Source organism: Cornus florida, unplaced genomic scaffold (assembly GCF_030987335.1).
Source record: "Cornus florida cultivar Cherokee Brave unplaced genomic scaffold, ASM3098733v1 CherokeeBrave_3.0.0_Hap2_Chr09, whole genome shotgun sequence".
Lineage (NCBI taxonomy): Eukaryota > Viridiplantae > Streptophyta > Magnoliopsida > Cornales > Cornaceae > Cornus > Cornus florida.
Window position 1 is genome coordinate 83719510 of NW_026775579.1, and position 21059 is coordinate 83740568.

General features: G+C 34.2%; 1 protein-coding gene, 1 long non-coding RNA gene, 3 other non-coding genes and 2 pseudogenes across 5 annotated transcripts; 6 read left to right on the forward strand and 1 right to left on the reverse strand.

Moving 5' to 3' along the window:
- The first annotated feature begins 1361 nt into the window (after positions 1-1361).
- On the forward strand, positions 1362-1464 carry LOC132275505 (U6 spliceosomal RNA). The gene has a single exon (XR_009470645.1). It is a non-coding gene; the product is annotated as a U6 spliceosomal RNA (small nuclear RNA).
- Positions 1367-8186, forward strand: LOC132273011 (uncharacterized; annotated as a pseudogene).
- Positions 5316-6921, forward strand: LOC132273010 (F-box/kelch-repeat protein At1g16250-like). The gene is made up of 3 exons (XM_059774054.1): positions 5316-5445; positions 5996-6095; positions 6348-6921. The coding sequence occupies exons 1-3, from the start codon at positions 5316-5318 to the stop codon at positions 6919-6921; spliced, it is 804 nt and encodes a 267-aa protein (XP_059630037.1).
- Positions 8187-11837: 3651 nt separating the features above from the next.
- LOC132275506 (U6 spliceosomal RNA) lies at positions 11838-11940 on the forward strand. The gene has a single exon (XR_009470646.1). It is a non-coding gene; the product is annotated as a U6 spliceosomal RNA (small nuclear RNA).
- Positions 11843-16529, forward strand: LOC132274738 (uncharacterized). Its single transcript, XR_009470495.1, has 3 exons — positions 11843-12371; positions 12472-12582; positions 16318-16529. It is a non-coding gene; the product is annotated as an uncharacterized LOC132274738 (long non-coding RNA).
- On the reverse strand, positions 13452-14415 carry LOC132274737 (probable aldo-keto reductase 5; annotated as a pseudogene).
- Positions 16530-18810: 2281 nt separating the features above from the next.
- LOC132275526 (U6 spliceosomal RNA) lies at positions 18811-18912 on the forward strand. The gene has a single exon (XR_009470665.1). It is a non-coding gene; the product is annotated as a U6 spliceosomal RNA (small nuclear RNA).
- Positions 18913-21059: the final 2147 nt, after the last annotated feature.

Genomic DNA, 21059 nt, shown 5'->3' on the forward strand with positions numbered 1-21059 from the left:
TAGATTAATTTAGAAAATTTAGTCCGCGGATTGGATCCGATCCGTCATTTTACGGATTCGATCCGATCCGATTTGTGGACTAACGGATTGGTGGCGGATTCAAAATTCTCCAATCCGTTGTGAGCGGATCGGATTAGGAATGATGCCTAATCCGATCCGATCCGATTCGTGATCACCCCTAGTTCAGAGATGGTGTAATTTCTTTGAATGCCTAGCTTTTGTTTGTTTATTTATTTATTTATTTTTTTTGGCAAAGGCCTAGCTTTTGTTGAAAGAACAAATATCTATAATATATGTGTTCATATGTGAGTCTAAATAATGGGAATGTTCATTTTTCTGTACCTCCTGATTGTCAATCTTCATTATAACCTTAATTGTATATCTAGATTTACTATAGTTACATTCGATATATTATATTTTATTTTTGTTTTTTTAAAACCTTTTAAATTCAAGAACTTCCTTCCAAACCTCTATAAGTAGATTAATTTGCAGAAGATGACTCACCTGCAGGTACGGAAACAAACTACAAAATCACAGTAATCTGTTGCAACTCAGCGTAATTGCTTCCATGAGGAAGAATTCTTGAGCTCATGGTATGTGGATGTAGGAAAGCAGAAATAGTAATTAATTTTAGTTTCATTATCAAATCAGTTAATGGGAAAGTAAAAAAAAAAATCGTTTGGTTTCAAGGAATATTTTTTTTATGAAAAGAGAGATTTTGGGTCATTTATCTTAAAAATTAGAACCAATGTATTTACTTCCCTTTCAGAACATAAGTTGTGCTTTGATGACATTCATCAAGAAATCACATATGACCCAGCCCATCTACTCTTCAGCTAAATTATGTTTAATCGGTTTATAATTGTAGAATGAGAGTTTTACTCTAAAGATATAGAGAAATTAATTAAATCAATTGATGAATTGATAACATTTAACCTATAATTCTTATTTATTTTTTAATAGATTCTATAACAACTCTCTATAATTAGTCAATTACATAATGTCATGCAATAATATTAGGTCGAGGATTTAATATTAAATCTAATGCAATAATGTTTTGCATTTTCAATTTAGTTGGTGTTAAAAATATATTATACTTCTAACACCAATAAATTATTCTAATGTTTTAAAAAATAAATAATAATAATAAAATAAAATATTGTTGGACAATTGGACATCTAGAAGGCTATCTAGATCGACAAAAGTTGGAGGCTATTAACTTAGAGTTATGTTGTAGGCTAAGTTATGTTGTAGGCTACTAGGCTGTGTAAGCACGTTTTTCAAAGCGCTGAGATGTCCCACATCGGTTAAAGAATTAAAGTCTTTGCGCTTAATATATGTTTCGTTTACAACCAACTATCGTCCCTTCGGGGACATCCGATAAAATTGGAACGATACAGAGAAGATTAGCATGGCCCCTGCGCAAGGATGACACGCACAAATCGAGAAATGGTCCAAATTTTTTTCTTACCTTTTTTGCCCCCACCTAATTCATCAGTTTCCTACAGTACCCCCGCTTTCTTCCACGTGTCTCTTCGTTCGCTTTGCTTCTCACCAGAAGCTTACCGTGGAGCTCCATCTGCACCACTTTTCATCTCTGCGTTCCCCTAACAAATTGTATTAGTCCCTCACAATTCACTCTCTATAAATACAACTATATCCACACACACACACACACACACACACACACACACACACATAATAATACAGGAGAGTAGATGGAGAGAGTGAGGATGAAACTAGGTTCACAAGGCCTAGAAGTAATCAGCACGGGGACTGAGGTGCACGGGGCATGTCCGCCTTCTACGGCCCTCCCAAGCCCAACTCCGACATGATCGCCTCCCTCATCCAACACCTCATTAACTCCGGCGTCACCTTCCTCGGCACTTCCGACGTCTGCAGTACTTTCATTGCCAACGTAAATTTAACATTTTCACACAATTCATGTGCTCTCAACGTACTTTTACTGTAATTAACCCTAATTTTTTACCTAATTGATGAATTAATTTGTGGATCAGGCTCTCAACGAAGTTCGGTTGCAGCTTTTCCGATGGGAAGATTCAAATTCGCGGTAAACCTGCGTAAGCTCGAAGCAGATCGACATTGATTGCATCATTATAGAAGTCACGGTACAAAACACTCTCTTTTTCTTTTATGTTGATCTATGTATAGGAGGAATTTGAGAATATGCAAATGAAAGTCAACAAAATTGTCTGTTTTCTGAGTGTGTTATAAGTGTCCATGTACTGTTTAATGAATGTCTCAGCCAAAAATGTAACTGTTTTGAATATGTTCATCAAAACACAAGAAATAGGAAGGAAAAATTCTAAATCATTTTGAAACAAACGGTGTGAAATTTAGCGGTGGTTGAGCTACGTGAATTTAATTTCTAGTTATATCTTAATGTTTTGAGTCTTGTTTGTTTCCATAAATAAGGATTAGTAAATTATTTAATATTGGCTCTCCTTTCTATTGTTTCTTATCACCTGATTCTTTTAATACCTGTTAAAGCAGTCCTAAATATTTAGATTGCTTTTTCATAAGTAATTCAGTTCTTAGAAGGGTTTTATTTCTTTTCTTCTTTTCATTATTCTTACTCATTGTCAAATCCTGACTGGTTTAGTAAGCATGATATTCTCTGGTTCTCTTCTCTTCTGTCCATGGATTTTAATTCATAATGACCATTTGGTAAACATCTCTTACCTTCATACAGAGTTGTAGGCTGTTGACCCCTCCTTCAACCCCAAGGAAGCTGTTAAGTAGGCTGTTGACCCCTCCTTCAACCCCAAGGAAGCTGTTAAGTATATTTTGAGGTTATTTTAAAAGTTGTGTAATCACAATTAAGATATGCTGTTGTATGATATGACCATCTTGTGTCCATGTCTCTTCCCCTGTCACATATATAAAGAGGGTAAAATAAAATATGTAGGTTTATCCGAGGCCTCTGCTTCAACAATCAGAAGGACGTACAGTTGAAGTGGTCATTATGGACAAGAGATTCTGAGTAAGAAGTTATTCCTACTTGCAGAAGTTATTCTATTTATTCTGTTCTTGAACACAAGCCAACAAGTTCTAAAACAATACAAAATTATCACAACATTGGACCGAAGGAACTAGAGGAGGCAGAGGCGTGTGTTTATTCGCCTTTCCCCAAGGACAATGGGAGAGTGTTTGATTCCCTCCAAGTGATTGAAATGCCCCCAAATCTATCACCTTCAACAGCATCAGCTGAAGCTATGGCTTCGAGTTCTGCCATTTCTTCCTTCGTTAGCTTCACGGATAAAGCACCAATGTTTTGGTTAAAGTTTTCAATCTTGGTGGTGCCGGGTATGGGACACACATCATTTCCTTGGTGATGGACCCAGGCCAATGCGAGCTGTGCTGGTGTGCATCCCTTGCTAGGACTAAAATAAATAAATGCATGTATCTTTTCACCTCTTTTGTATTTAAACATATAGACAGAATTTGCTAGGACTTTACTTAATAGTTATGTGGTATTATTAGATTACCTTTACTAGACTACCTTTACGTTCCTGTCTGGTAAAGTAGCTTCTGTAGTGGATATTTGATTAGAATTTTATTGTTCCTTTATTTCAGCTACCATGGCCACTACTAATATATCTGCTTTTCTTTCATTGCATAGCCAGTTTTGTGTCCTTGATGCCACTGTCTAGCTTATTGTTCTACCCTTGCCCATAAAGGAAGATGCAAGTTCACATACCATTTCATCATCATCGGCCACATGAATTCTCTCTAACCAATCTTTTCTATTACATGTCATTTCGCCTACTATATTTAACCTTTTAAAGTTCACATCCCAGTTAAGATATTCTTTTTCGTGTCATACTTGTCAAAATATTGAGAGGATAAGTCAACTTTCAGTGTTTTTATCCTTGCGCTGTTCTATCCTACTGTTATCTGTATGAGTTTTCACCTTGCGTAGGTCAACAATTTTTGGTGTTCTATTAAATTTTATTTTCTATTATTGGTAATCACTTAGTCATATCATTATCAGTTCCTTTTGTATGCATATGATTTCATCAGCATTATTTTTTAGTGTCAGAATCAGTTGTTAAGGATGACTTTCAAAGTGAAGTTTCTTTATTATGTATATTCCATCTTATGTATTTATCGACATAAGTCAACTTTCAGTTTTTTTATCCTTGTGCTGTTCTATCCTATTGTTATCTGTATGAGTTTTCACCTTGCGTAGGTCAACAATTTTTGGTGTTCTGTTAAATTTTATTTTCTAGTATTGGTAATCACTTAGTCATATCAGTATCAGCTCCTTTTGGATTACGCATATGGTTTCATCAGCATTGTTTTGTAGTGTCAGAATCAGATGTTAAGGATGACTTTAAAAGTGAAGTTTCTTTATCATGTATATGCCATCTTATTGAAGATCACGTGTATTTATTGACATGGTCTGATTAACATTGTGGAAATCAAATATTACAAATGACTTTCAAATTGGATTTTTTTAATTTATTTTTTATTTTGTAGATGTGAATATGATCTGATGATCTACAACTGTTAGTAATTGTTCAAAAGGATGTTCTATTTCTGTTAAAAAAGTATCATTACTGTTGAAGATGAACATATACCCCCCTCCCCCCCTTTTTCTTTTTCTAAGCAATATTCAAATTCCAAACGCCCTTCGTCTATAAGCCAGCTTTCAGTTTTTTATCCTTGCGCTGGTGTATCCTCTTGTTATCTTTATGAGTTTTCACCTTGTGTAGGTCAGTGATTTTTGGTGTTCTATTATGAATTTTCTATTATTTGTAATCACTTAGTCATATCATTATGAGCTCCTTTTATAGGGTTAAGTGCAAAAAACCCCCTTGTTATATGCAGAATGTGCAAATAGCCCCCTGGTGTTCAAAGAACACCCCTACATTATTCAAATTGGGCAAATAAGGACAATTCTTCAATTTAACAAATGAAATGTCGATGTCCGTTGAACATCAAATCTATTCTTACAATTTCTTATCAACTATATGTATCTATTTATTTATTTTATATATATATATATATATATATATATATATATATATATATAGAGAGAGAGAGAGAGAGAGAGAGAGAGAGAGAGAGAAATTGAGTGCCCTTTTGGCATCGGCTGTGAGGACCGAGAGACTAAAGTGGCTACGGGAACTGACGGGCAGAGTTCTGCTGATGACCGGAAGTTCCGATGAGGGCGACGACCAACAGATGTTCCAATGGCGAGAAGAGGCTCCAATGAACAAGATCCGACAGCCGATGCTGACGAAAGAAAATCAACGGCTGTAGAAAATTCTGGCGAGTGAGGTTCCAGCATGGTGGTGGTGATGACACGATTCCAGCGTGGTGAGATTCCAACGGCTGTAGCAGTGGGTTTTGTGAGGAAGCCGTCATTGGCGGGGTTTGACCGTTTGAGTGCTAAGGTTGGTGTAGTACTGGGAAAAGGTTAGGGATGTAGCATGAAAGTTTCATGTGTGCACATTTCAAGAAAGGCAGACAACCAAAGCTAACACTAACAATCAACAGACCCACATGGATGTAAGAGAAACTCCAAACGATGGTAATAGGAACACACAGTGGAGGTGGTGAAGGATCACACAATAACTAAAATTAAAGATTCTGAAATTCTTAATTAATGGATTCTTAAAGATATGTAATTTTTTTGGGTGGTGTTTGGTGGTCGGATTTAATGGCTGGGAAAGAGTGAAGACTTGATATAGATAGAGAAAGTAACCTGTGAAAGAAGATAGAGAAAGGGGAAATTTGTAGGGGCATTTTTGTCACTCAAAAGGGTACTTTTGGGTTTTTATAGAAAGATGAACTGAATTTATGCAATAGGGGGCAATTTACTCAAAAGATTGATAATATAAGGATTTATAGGCACTTAGTTTTTTAATAGGGGTGTTTTTTGCACATTTTTTATATAGCAGGGGAGTTTTTTGCACTTAACCCCCTTTTATATCATGCATATGGTTTTGTCAGCATAATTTTGTAGTGTCAGAATCAGATGTTAAGGATGACTTTAAAGTGAAGTTTCTTTATTATGTCTATATGCCATCTGATGATATGCAATCTGTAGTATTGAAAAGGAAGTCGTATGTTTTTATTCACATGTCGAGCCCTACGCTGCTATCAACTGTGAAGTCTCGTGACTAGACCCATCCTTGGTGTTATTTCCCATGTTTGCATATATTGCGCAATCTACTTGTTACAGTACTTACGTTTTTTGTAATATATTTTTCATCATTTTGATAAATAGGTCTCCTTATTGAACTGCTCCTGATTTTCAAATTTGCACCTTACTTGAAACTGGTTTATATTAAACTTTGACTGACTGACATTTCCAGGTGGGAAGATTTGCCACCAATGCCGAGTCCACAAATGGATTGCTTAGGGCTATCGTATAAAGGCAAACTTTATATCTTGAGCGATCAGGTAGGCCTGCCTGACCAGACAACTTCTGAAGTTTTTAATCCATCAGACAGAACATGGTGCACAGTTGATGACATCTGGCCTTTCTCAAGGGCAATGCATCTTGCAGTTCAGGTGATTGGGGATGATCAGGTATACACAGTTGTAGATTTGGGTGAGAGCTCCATAAAAACCAGGGACACTGAAAATGGAGAGTGGCGCCATGTAGGTTCAGTTCCTTCGGTGGTTCTTCCCAACCATCCCCGGCCATTGGAGTCATTCGGCCATGGTTTTGCTGCACTAAGAGGAGAATTGTATATTTTTGGAGGAAAGGTGCTCAAGTGGGACCCATCAGGGACTGGGAGGTTTGAAATTGTGAAGTTGGGTTTAGTTAGGGTTTGTGACCCCTCTTTCACACCGTTGAAATGGAAGGAGACTAGACCTATGTGTAGTTCTGCTCATGGCTCCATCATAGGATGTGGATCTTTGGAAGAAGAATCTCATCCGTGATTAAAGGTAACGTAGTCTCGTGGTACGAAACATGGCTCTCTGTGAAGCCTCTGCAGAGTCTAAAAGCCAACTCCTTGAGACCAAGCAAAGTATTCGATCGATGAAATGGTGCATTTTCTCATATTAGGCTGCTATTACCAAAATGACTTCATTAAGAAGCATCATCTCGGCGGTGCCTAACGTTGTTCTGTTCGTCCTTGCGTCTGATGGCATTTGTTTTACGAACGGTTGATCTGTCTGAACTACAAGCCTGCTGTAAAACCTGTAAGACAATTTCTGTATTTGGTTGATTTTCACCATGACTTAGGAGTGAGATGTTGTAAATATGAATTATTTCTGTGAAAATTTGATGCTGACTTTTATTTTCGAGAGAAATGAATGAATCATCAATCAGGCATTTAATCTGGTATTTTGATTTAGAATTTTCTCCTGCATTAGGTATTTTTTTTTGGTAGAAATTGAAAGCAAATGACAGTGAATCCTTCAGTTTCTTTCCCTTCAGTGACCCAAAAAAATATCCCCAGAACTGTCATTCACAGCTCATAAATGATTCTAAAAAATAACAAGCATTTGCAACGTTGTTTTTGATGATGCATACCAGCTCAAGTACAACCTCAATGTCATACCAGCTCAATTACAACCTCAATGTCACCGGAATTGTAGGTACTACTACGGTGACAATGATGATGATGCCCCCGGAATCGTAGATACTACTACGGTGACAATGACGATGATGCCCCGGTGTGGCATACCGGATATCGTCAACAATGATGATGATGCCCCGGTAGGCTCAACAATGATGATGATGCCCCGGTGTGGCCTACCGGATATTGTCAACGGGACTAATTGGATGCAGTTGGGCAAGAAAGTGAACCAACATGGTGCAACCCATCTCCATAGTCTCTCATTATAGTTTCCTCCCCAAAACCCTAACTGGCCACCTTCTAAAACCCAAATCACCTTTGGATTTCTACCCGGTACGAGTCGCGATGGCAGAATGGGTGTCTCGAGAGCTATGATGCAGATGAGAAATGGAGCCTTGGTGCAGTACCAGGTAATTTTGACTTGGAAACTGTTGCATTGCATGAAATTGGTCACCTTCTTGGACTCGGGCATAGCTCAGTTGGAAATGCTATTATGTGGCCAACAATGGTGTGACAAAAGATATAAGTATGGATGATATTCAAGGAATCAAGGTCTTATATCATGTTTGATATATACATATATACTGTGTTTTGGACAATGAATGCAAGAAAAGACTGTGTATTAGAATAATTAGAAAATAACTTTTATTTATATGTCTCAAACATGAAATTGATCTTCATAAAATATATAATGAAATAAATGAAAATATAGGTTTTAGTATTTGAAAAGTTCTGTAAGAACCTTGTGAAACAAATGTCTTTCCAAGAATTATTAGATGGTCACGATAATTTGATATATAAACAAAAATTTAAATAAAATTGATATATTTATTTATTTGTCAAATTATAATTGGTCAGAATTATATAAAATTTATTCAATCAAAAGTTAATCATTGGAAACAACTTTAACTATCAAAGACAACTCGTGATTTTTTTAAAAAAAGAAGGTAAAATTTATGTCAATTTAAAAAAAAAAAAAACATTTTATGATGTCATTAAATAGATCAATAAATGAGGACGCGAGATTTATTTTTTTATTTTTCCTATAATAACAATAAAAGAGATGCTAAGAATAATCTCTTTACATATTTGGATACATGATGATTAGGAACAATTAAATAAAAAAATAACTATCATACAACAACATTAGATTAAGGAAAATGGACTTAAAACCGATAGACATAAAAATATGACGTGGTTTTTCAAAATTTCAACTTAAATAGATATCATTACTTCTATTGTATGTTTTAATAAAATACTTCCGTTCCCTTTCCTTATCTTTACAGTTTTCTATAGCCCATTTTCTTATCCTTTAGTTTTTCACAGTCATATCATTTAATTTATTATTATTATTTTTTTCACAGTCTTCATGGTACTCAAATTTAATAATTTGAATGTTTTATAATTTTTCCATGCTTTTGCAATTTTTTTTTTAAAAAACTTCTTTGTTTTTTGGAGTAAGATAGATTATTAACTTTGATCAATATAACAATTAACAAATGTCTATCAAAGTAAAAGATAAATATTAATGATCAGAAACAAAATCTGAAGTATCTCATTGGTTCTTTTAGAGATGCAATTTGAAATATACAATACCTATATATATACATGGAGATTGAAAATTTAATTGCCAACAAAGATACTAAATTAAGATATACAACTTTCCAAATAATCAATTACCTTATATTTTAAAATGGGTCCCATATATTTAACACATGGGTAGCCACATAGACTCGATGAAGTAATATGTTTTTTATTTGTTGGGCCAAATAGCATGATTCTTAGATTAACAATATAAGACCATTAAATTGAGATTGTAGAATGTGTTCAATTCTCAATAAAAATTAGCCTAAAATCCAACAATCTCTAAAATGAAAAAAATAGGACAACAAACCTAATTACAAAAAAATTACTAAATACAAAAAATTAGAAGAATTTGAGTTTGTTTAAACCTCTAACAAAATTTTTGAAATATTCAACATCCTAAATACACGATTTATGGGCATGGAATTTTAGAAAACAGCGTAGCTCAACAACCTTTTTACGAATTGGCTCATTTTCGATCGAAAATGAGTCTTTTTGGATGTGTCGGCTTGACCATTTGATATTTTGACAATCCAAACCATCTCCATAATCAGGCAACATATAGGAAGCACAAACACTTCTTCGTGAGTTTGTAGTGTTTTATCATAGTGTTCAGAGTCGGGGTGGGCGAAAAATCCGCCAATCCGTGAACCCGATCCGATCCGTTCTGATCGGATAGGATTATCAGACCTACGGATCGGTGGCAGATTCTAAAAAATTGAATCCGTAGTTCACGGATCGGATCACAGATTAGGCTGTCAAAAATCAGATCCGATCCGTGAATCCGATCCGTGGCAACCCGTGGGTAATCCGTAAAATATATATATATATATATATATATATATATGTAATATTAATATATAGCAACCCTATCCGTGGCAATCCGTGTGCCACATACCTGACGTTTTTTATTTTTTATTTTTTTTTGGTAAGTATTTACTAATAGTCTATGGTTTGAGGAGATTCATGGAGATTGTTCTGCTATCTCTTTTTTTTCACTGCATTGCTAGTCTGCTACTTCCTTTTTTCTTTTTCTTTTTTCACTTCACTGCTATATTTGGACCTTTGGTTATGTAATATTTGCCTATTTGGTTCACTGCTACTTTTGGACCTTTGGCTATGTAATATTTGGCATATGGATCTACTATCCCTTTTTTTATTTCACTTCACTGCTACTGTTATGTAATATTGGCATAGTCCTACTATTTTTTCAGATAATTTGGATAACTACTATTCTTGTTATTATGCATTTAAATTGGGTTAATCTATGTTCTATTTTACACTTCTGCAATTGGATATGAAATTGGTAAAAAATAAAAAATAGATTAATTTAGAAAATTTAATCCGCGGATTGGATCCGATCCGTCATTTTACGGATTCGATCCGATCCGATTTGTGGACTAACGGATTGGTGGCGGATTCAAAATTCTCCAATCCGTTGTGAGCGGATCGGATTAGGAATGATGCCTAATCCGATCTGATCCGATCCGATTCGTGATCACCCCTAGTTCAGAGATGGTGTAATTTCTTTGAATGCCTAGCTTTTGTTTGTTTATTTATTTATTTATTTTTTTTGGCAAAGGCCTAGCTTTTGTTGAAAGAACAAATATCTATAATATATGTGTTCATATGTGAGTCTAAATAATGGGAATGTTCATTTTTCTGTACCTCCTGATTGTCAATCTTCATTATAACCTTAATTGTATATCTAGATTTACTATAGTTACATTCGATATATTATATTTTATTTTTGTTTTTTTAAAACCTTTTAAATTCAAGAACTTCCTTCCATACCTCTATAAGTAGATTAATTTGCAGAAGATGACTCACCTGCAGGTACGGAAACAAACTACAAAATCACAGTAATCTGTTGCAACTCAGCGTAATTGCTTCCATGAGGAAGAATTCTTGAGCTCATGGTATGTGGATGTAGGAAAGCAGAAATAGTAATTAATTTTAGTTTCATTATCAAATCAGTTAATGGGAAAGTAAAAAAAAAAAATCGTTTGGTTTCAAGGAATATTTTTTTTATGAAAAGAGAGATTTTGGGTCATTTATCTTAAAAATTAGAACCAATGTATTTACTTCCCTTTCAGAACATAAGTTGTGCTTTGATGACATTCATCAAGAAATCACATATGACCCAGCCCATCTACTCTTCAGCTAAATTATGTTTAATCGGTTTATAATTGTAGAATGAGAGTTTTACTCTAAAGATATAGAGAAATTAATTAAATCAATTGATGAATTGATAACATTTAACCTATAATTCTTATTTATTTTTTAATAGATTCTATAACAACTCTCTACAATTAGTCAATTACATAATGTCATGCAATAATATTAGGTCGAGGATTTAATATTAAATCTAATGCAATAATGTTTTGCATTTTCAATTTAGTTGGTGTTAAAAATATATTATACTTCTAACACCAATAAATTATTCTAATGTTTTAAAAAATAAATAATAATAATAAAATAAAATATTGTTGGACAATTGGACATCTAGAAGGCTATCTAGATCGACAAAAGTTGGAGGCTATTAACTTAGAGTTATGTTGTAGGCTAAGTTATGTTGTAGGCTACTAGGCTGTGTAAGCACGTTTTTCAAAGCGCTGAGATGTCCCACATCGGTTAAAGAATTAAAGTCTTTGCGCTTAATATATGTTTCGTTTACAACCAACTATCGTCCCTTCGGGGACATCCGATAAAATTGGAACGATACAGAGAAGATTAGCATGGCCCCTGCGCAAGGATGACACGCACAAATCGAGAAATGGTCCAAATTTTTTTCTTACCTTTTTTGCCCCCACCTAATTCATCAGTTTCCTACAGTACCCCCGCTTTCTTCCACGTGTCTCTTCGTTCGCTTTGCTTCTCACCAGAAGCTTACCGTGGAGCTCCATCTGCACCACTTTTCATCTCTGCGTTCCCCTAACAAATTGTATTAGTCCCTCACAATTCACTCTCTATAAATACAACTATATCCACACACACACACATATAATAATACAGGAGAGTAGATGGAGAGAGTGAGGATGAAACTAGGTTCACAAGGCCTAGAAGTAATCAGCACGGGGACTGAGGTGCACGGGCATGTCCGCCTTCTACGGCCCTCCCAAGCCCAACTCCGACATGATCGCCTCCCTCATCCAACACCTCATTAACTCCGGCGTCACCTTCCTCGGCACTTCTGACGTCTGCAGTACTTTCATTGCCAACGTAAATTTAACATTTTCACACAATTCATGTGCTCTCAACGTACTTTTACTGTAATTAACCCTAATTTTTTACCTAATTGATGAATTAATTTGTGGATCAGGCTCTCAACGAAGTTCGGTTGCAGCTTTTCCGATGGGAAGATTCAAATTCGCGGTAAACCTGCGTAAGCTCGAAGCAGATCGACATTGATTGCATCATTATAGAAGTCACGGTACAAAACACTCTCTTTTTCTTTTATGTTGATCTATGTATAGGAGGAATTTGAGAATATGCAAATGAAAGTCAACAAAATTGTCTGTTTTCTGAGTGTGTTATAAGTGTCCATGTACTGTTTGATGAATGTCTCAGCCAAAAATGTAACTGTTTTGAATATGTTCATCAAAACACAAGAAATAGGAAGGAAAAATTCTAAATCATTTTGAAACAAACGGTGTGAAATTTAGCGGTGGTTGAGCTACGTGAATTTAATTTCTAGTTATATCTTAATGTTTTGAGTCTTGTTTGTTTCCATAAATAAGGATTAGTAAATTATTTAATATTGGCTCTCCTTTCTATTGTTTCTTATCACCTGATTCTTTTAATACGTGTTAAAGCAGTCCTAAATATTTAGATTGCTTTTTCATAAGTAATTCAGTTCTTAGAAGGGTTTTATTTCTTTTCTTCTTTTCATTATTCTTACTCATTGTCAAATCCTGACTGGTTTAGTAAGCATGATATTCTCTGGTTCTCTTCTCTTCTGTCCATGGATTTTAATTCATAATGACCATTTGGTAAACATCTCTTACCTTCATACAGAGTTGTAGGCTGTTGACCCCTCCTTCAACCCCAAGGAAGCTGTTAAGTAGGCTGTTGACCCCTCCTTCAACCCCAAGGAAGCTGTTAAGTATATTTTGAGGTTATTTTAAAAGTTGTGTAATCACAATTAAGATATGCTGTTGTATGATATGACCATCTTGTGTCCATGTCTCTTCCCCTGTCACATATATAAAGAGGGTAAAATAAAATATGTAGGTTTATCCGAGGCCTCTGCTTCAACAATCAGAAGGACGTACAGTTGAAGTGGTCATTATGGACAAGAGATTCTGAGTAAGAAGTTATTCCTACTTGCAGAAGTTATTCTATTTATTCTGTTCTTGAACACAAGCCAACAAGTTCTAAAACAATACAAAATTATCACAACATTGGACCGAAGGAACTAGAGGAGGCAGAGGCGTGTGTTTATTCGCCTTTCCCCAAGGACAATGGGAGAGTGTTTGATTCCCTCCAAGTGATTGAAATGCCCCCAAATCTATCACCTTCAACAGCATCAGCTGAAGCTATGGCTTCGAGTTCTGCCATTTCTTCCTTCGTTAGCTTCACGGATAAAGCACCAATGTTTTGGTTAAAGTTTTCAATCTTGGTGGTGCCGGGTATGGGACACACATCATTTCCTTGGTGATGGACCCAGGCCAATGTGAGCTGTGCTGGTGTGCATCCCTTGCTTTCTGCCATAGCATTTACTTGCTCAAACAAGTTCTTGTTATGCTCGACATTCTCAGGTTGGAACTTTGGCAGAAGCTGCAAAAGATGAAATATATATTTCAGTGTGAAAGAACTGCAAACACGCAGCATCAAAAGGAAACAAATTTAGGCATATTGTCCCACTCCTTCACACGCAGGCACTGCATAAGTATTAAACCTTATGAATGTCGCCACTTGACAATTTCTCAACTATCTTGGGACCTGAAGACAGGAATCGTTGTCCTAGAGGACTATATACAACAATCCCAATGCCGAGTTCTCTGAAAAATTATGGTGGATAAAATTAGAGTTTAAAATTGTCTGTTACGTCCTAACATATAAGTTAACAATTAGTACCACTAATGCCTCACCTGCAAGTAGGAATAACTTCTTCCTCTGCATCTCTTGTCCATAATGACCACTCCAACTATACAGCTGTTATCGGATGAACTGCATGTGCCCTTCTGATTGTTGAAGCAGAGGCCTCGGATAAACCTACATACTTTATTTTACCCCCTTCAACCAGCTTCTTGAGTTCTCCCATCTAGGGAATAAACATGAGTACATGACATAAAACGAATTAGGGAACGCGTTGATACTCTGTCGAATAAGAGATGCAAATATGATAGTTAAGTGAAGTGGACACAAGATCATACCATATGAGAGCATATCTTTAGTTTCTTTCTCCTCCCATTGTACCAGCCGTGTAAAAAAGATGCTAAACTTCACTCAATTTGTTTGAATTGATTTAATATATTCTTCCTCTTTCTTGTGTTTTGATGAACACATTTAAAACAGTTGCATTTGGCTGACATTTATCAAGCAGTGCGTGGACAATTGGAAAACAAACAATTTGTTGATTTTCAACTTCTTATATCTATCATAAATTATAATAACACAAAGCAGAAAGCGAATAGAATAGTAGGTACCTTGACTTCGATGTGGACAGTAATGTCAACGCGATGCTGGTAATAGAGATCTATGCAATTGATGTCGAGCCGCTTCAAGCTGCCCTCGCAGGCAGCCCGAACATACACCGGATCACCGCGCCTATGCACCTTGCCATCGGAAAAGAAGCTACTGGACTTCGTTCCTAATTCAGCCCTCTCTCTAAACCCTCCCTTCAGAGCCTAATCATAAATTAATTCGACTAATTGATTAGATTATAGTAGGCAGAGCAAATAGAAGTCAGGGATCAAGTAGTGAATGTATATATGTATATGTGCCTTGGTGATGAGGATTTCGTTGGTGAAGGGACCATAGTAGTTGGAGGTGTTGAAGAAGGTGACGCCGGAGTTAATGGCGTGGTGGATGAGGGCGATCATGTCGGAAACGGGCTTTGGAGGGCCATAGGCGAAGGACATGCCCAGGCAGCCTAGTCCTTTTGCTGATACTTCTAGACCTTGTGAACCTAATTTCATCCTCCCCACTCTCGCCATTTCCTGTATATGGTATATACACCTCTCTCTCTCTATATATATATATATATTATATTATATATATCAATATGGTTGATACAGAATACAGAGCAACTGCTAAGAAGGGTATTTATAGAGACTGTGAGAGAGAGTGTGACTACAGGAACTAGGGAAGTGGTCGTTAAAGGTTAACTACTTACGTAATCGTTCTCTCACAACTCAACTTTGAATTTGGGTGTCATTTACAGTGGCATTGGACGATTAAGTCCAATTTAAATGCAAAAATAATGTAAACTCTCGTGCAACTTATCATTTCTAAAATGTAGTAGGAACACTTTCAATAAAATGTTGCAATCAAGTTGATGTAATAATGCGACGCCTAAATCATGTTTGCAACAAATTTACATTTTATTTCAATTTTTAATTTAGTAGTGTTGTGTTATTGATATAATGGTATGACATAAAATTTTGAATTGAATTGTCTTGAAGGATAATGAATTTTGATTCCTCAGTGTCACCAAAACCTTACTACTTCTTTTATTTCAGATTATTTATTTGTTCTTTTCTAACAAAAAAATTCTTCTAACATTAGCTTTTCATAAAAAAATTTATTTTATGTTTATTTGAACCGCGTTTAAAATTTTTTTGAAATGTCATATTTATTCCTTTTTATATTTTTTTTCTTACCAAAAAAAGATAGGAAATGACCATTTTAACCGCAATACCATGCCAAGGCTGGTATAAAAATTTGGTAGGGTTAACACTAAATATAATAACTTATATACATTTAAGTATGTATTAGTACAAGATAAGGATATGTGGGACGCGTGTATCACTTAAAAGCTTCTGGGGAAGCTTTGTTCTAGATTATGTTGACTGACCCCAATTATACTCCACATGAGCGTGAACTTGCCGAAGTTTTCCAAAAGAAACCTTATAGATGGAATGATAGATGCAACATACATACATATATATATATATATATATTCTATGTTTTTTAAATGTATCTCATGGTTTTATATTTTCAGGTGGCAAAGTCCGTTCAGAGAACTTGGAAGCTGATTATAGATGATTTGTTTCGTTTAGAGAATGTCTAAATCCTGATTATTATTATTATGTTGAGATCGCTTAAATTTCTGTTTTGAGTTTACCTATGTAGTTGGGGTTGGATGGATTGATATATTTTTCGTTTGTGGGTTTGTATATATGGTGATGTTTAGTAAGAGCAGAGAATTGTGTAGTGGTTGGAATTTTGGATTTTGTTATGTTTTTGGTGGTTTGATTCAAGCGATGGACTAATATTTTAGGAACAAATTAGTACTTTTGAATTCATGACATTGTTCTATAAACAGGCATCCTGGATTTTAATGGGTTGGCAACGCTGTTCGGATGAGATATGTGAACAATGGAGAATATATATAGGGTACGATGGAGAGGTGAAACAAGCTATGTATAATTAGATAATATATATATATAAGGGTATAATTGTCTGCTATTAAAAGTTTTTTATTTGGGCACTTTCGAAATTTCCCGGGATACATGAGCATTACAAACAAATTTAAAAAATGTTGAACATGAATACATCAAGTATATATATATATATATATATATATATATGTATATGTAATATAATAAAAATAAGTATAATTTTCACTCATTTTATTGACACAAATTAAGAGTAAAATCACTAATTTAATTTAGAGATTAGGGTAGATATCTGTAGTCTTTTGTTTTCTTAAATTATTATTCTTCTAATTAATTTATAATATATTATAAATTGTATTGAATCTCATACCTTTTTTTTTTTTTAAATAAAAAAAAAATAGTTATAAGACTATTATGTTGGGTTTTGAATATACATTTTATGTTCATACTGTGTCTCAGCTGTTTTAGGGTGAATGTGCATTTTAGATCTTCACAAAGAAAAAGGTAAAATGACATCTATAATTATTTTATGTAATATGACTAAGTAGATGATATGATGACTCTTTCTTAAATAATAACTATTGGAGCTAATCTTTCGAGAGAGGAAAAAAAAAAATCTAATTGGAGTTCAAATTCTTTCTATACTCTTTGAAATTTGGAACTATACCTATTAGGCATTTGGGAGTCCCTCACATCTCTCTGAAGGGCTAAAAAGGCTAAAATAAGATGAATGTCAAGTTTTGGTGAAAAAAAAAAAAAAAAATTGGTGAACAAGATTTCTTCAATAATAAGTCACTGAACCTCCATTTTGATAAAATGAAAAATTAAGTGCTAAAATTTTTATGTACTAAATTTTAAACATTGAATGTATTAATTTAAAATTTTGTTTGGTTATGTATTAATTTTAAGCGTTGAATTCATTAAGATTGTTTATTAAGAACACTTTGTTTTCTCTTTTTATTTTATTATAATTTATGATAAATATTGATCATATTCCAATTTCTTTTACTCATAAATGTCCATGCACCGGCTATTTTCCAAGTGTATTATGATTTATGTTTTTTATTTTTAAGTGTATTATGAATGTTCACGCACTGCTTGATGAATGCCTCAGCCAAAAAAGCAACTATTTTTCGATGTGTTTTGAGTGTCTTGTGTTTCCATAAATACGGATTTGTAAATTATTTAATATTGGCTGTCCTTTCTATTGTTTCTCCTCACTATCATATTGCTAAATCTTTTAATACCTGTTAAATGAATCCTAAATATTTAGATTACTCATTCTTTCATGAATAGTAATTCAGTTCTTAGAATGTTTCTTCTTCATTTTTTTTTTTTTTTTTTGTAAATTACTTTGAAGTCGGCTTAAATGGTCTAGTTAGTCATTGCACATGTGTAAGTATAATCACAATTTAACTTACAGAATGTTAGCAGTAGTTGAATAGAGCAATCGATTAATTGGATACAAAGGTTGAGGGCAAAATGAGCAAATGTATGCAGTTGGATTAGAGTTGTATTATAAAATATGATTCTATCATATATGTCTTTTTTATTCCGTCAAAAATTAATTTTACGATATATACGCTTATGACCTCTCATATTTATTATGCGGTAATGATTCTTTTGGTATTTCGATCCACAATGATATCGTCCATAAATCAAATTATTTCGTGGATTGAATTTCACTTGACTGTCTATATCTCCATTGCGTATGCTCGGGGTATAAATTTTGTATACATATATTTATTTAGATTTCATCACAATAGGATATATTTACGTGTATTTCTTGAATATATTACTCTATATTAGTATTACATAATAAAATACATCCTGCAATAATAATATGAATGTATTGTATTTTCAATTTAATTGATGCTAAAGATATAGTATTATACTCCTAACAATAGTGATTTTTTGGATGTTATATATCTATGTTGGACATCTGTAGTTTGTAGGCTGCTCGTATTTATGTAGAGTTAAGCTGTAGGCTAATAGGCTTTGTAAAGCAAGTATTTCAAAGAGCTAAGGTGTCCCACATTGGTAAAATAAGAAAATTATTTGTAGTTAATATATGTTTTGCTCACCATCAAAGTATTGCCCCTTCGGAGACATTCGTTAAAATTGGAACTTTACAGAGAAAATTAGCATGGCTTTGCGCAAGGATGACGCGAAAAAATTGAGAAAATGGTCCTACTTTTTTTTCCCATTTTGCTCTCAACCTATTCAACTGCTTTTACCAAAACACCCTCGTAATTCTTCAGTTTCCCACAGTACCCCTCCTTTCTTCCAAGTGTCTTTTCATTCGCTTTGAGTCTCACCAGAAGCTTACCCTTTGAGTCTCACCAGAAGCTTACCCTTTGAGTCTCACCAGAAGCTTACCGTGGACGTCCCTCCGAAAGTCCAAAATTTTCACTCTTTCATGTCTCTGCCTTCTCCTACCAATTTGTATATAGTCTCTCACAATTTCACACTCTCTCTCTCTATATAAATACCATTATATCCACACACACACACACACACAGATGTATATATATTATACAGGAGAGTAGATGAATTCCTTTTGGGTTGATAGTTTGAATGGCCCATATCTTATTTTCTCTACATAAATATTTTCAAAATAGAAGAAACGATTACAGATTATTACATATAAATGGGGTTAATGACTCATTTATTATATAATGGAGTCAAAATCTCATAATTTTGAAAAAATAAAATTGACCAAAATTCTGATGCCGACATAGAAAAACACTGTTCATTTTGTCAAAAGGTGTTGACATGGATATAGAAAAACATTGTTCATTTGCCAAAAGGTATCACTTTAGGCAATCAGGTATCACCTTTTGTCATCAGGTACCACTTTTGTTTTTGTGCAGGTGTTACTTTTATGCACATAGGTATCATTTTTTATGCACACATGTACCATTTTTTGTACACCACAAAAGTAACTGATGACAAAAAGTGGTATCCGTGTGTACAAAAAGTGATACCTATATGCCTAAAAGTGGTATCTTTTGGTAAATGAATAATATTTTTATACGTTCAAGCATTTTGACCAACTTTATTTTTTCAAAACTATGAGACTTTGACTCCATGAAATGGTAAATATAAGTCATTAATACCACTTATATGTAATAATCCCAATGGATTAACTGGTGAGTCAATTCTTGTATTTGCAACAAATATATGTAATCCCAATGGATTAACTGGTGAGTCAATTCTGTTGCAAATATTTCAAGGCCAACGTTTTAATATTTTCCTAACATGTACCCCAAACAAAATAAAAAGATAAATAGTGGGATGATTGTAAAGAAAAAGTTGAGATGTACTTAGGAAAATGTTGTACTGTAAGGTCAACGTTCTAACATTTTTCTAACATGTATCCCAAACAAGATAAAGAGGTGAATAGTGGGATGTTGGTAAGGAGAAAGTTAGGACGTTTCTAAGGAGAAAGTTGAAATGTAAGTTAAGAAAATGTTGTGATATACAATTTATATCAAGATATGTTTATTTATATATTTGTATAATAAGTGGGATGTTAGTAAGGAGAAAGTTAGGATGTTAGTAAGGAGAAAGTTGGGATGTACAGTTTGTACCAAGATATATTTATTTATGTATTTGTATAATAAGTAGCTTAATATAGTGAATTTTTTTCTGACTTGTTTGGACAGCGACGTGGCTCAACAAGAGTCAAGCAATGTTTACTGGCTCGGACAAGAGGACTATAGCAGTGGAGAGAATTTTAATCCACTCATTTAACTAGGTTAGTTAGACTTTATTGCCATGCTACTTGACATTTTTACTTTAATAGGTCCCTAAGTTTAACTTTATACATAGAGAGAAACAGTTAGATTAAGAGTTGATTTGCATTTTTTAGGGTTGATCGATAAACATTTAATTTTTATCATTTTCTATTTTATGAACATTTGTCATATTATTTTTACGCCACATCAGGAATAAACATGAACTTTTCACTCATTGGGGAGTAGACAAGTATTGTATTTTTAAAAATATGTTACTCTGTATTATTATGTAATAAAATACATAGTGCAATAATAATATGAATTCTGTTTTCAATTTAATTGATGCTAAAGATACAATATTATACTTCTAACAGCAATCATTGTTTGGATATTAAATATATATATATATATATATTACCTCCATCTAAATTTAGACGTCGGCTCGTTTCCGAAGCCGATATCTAAATTAGGCCAGGGAGAGTATATTAGAACTAGATTGGTCCCTATTAGTTTGCAATAATTCGTGATTTGTAGGCTACTCGTATTGCTGAAATCTAAATTGGGACAAAGGGAGTATATTAGAACCGGATTGGCCCTTATTAGAT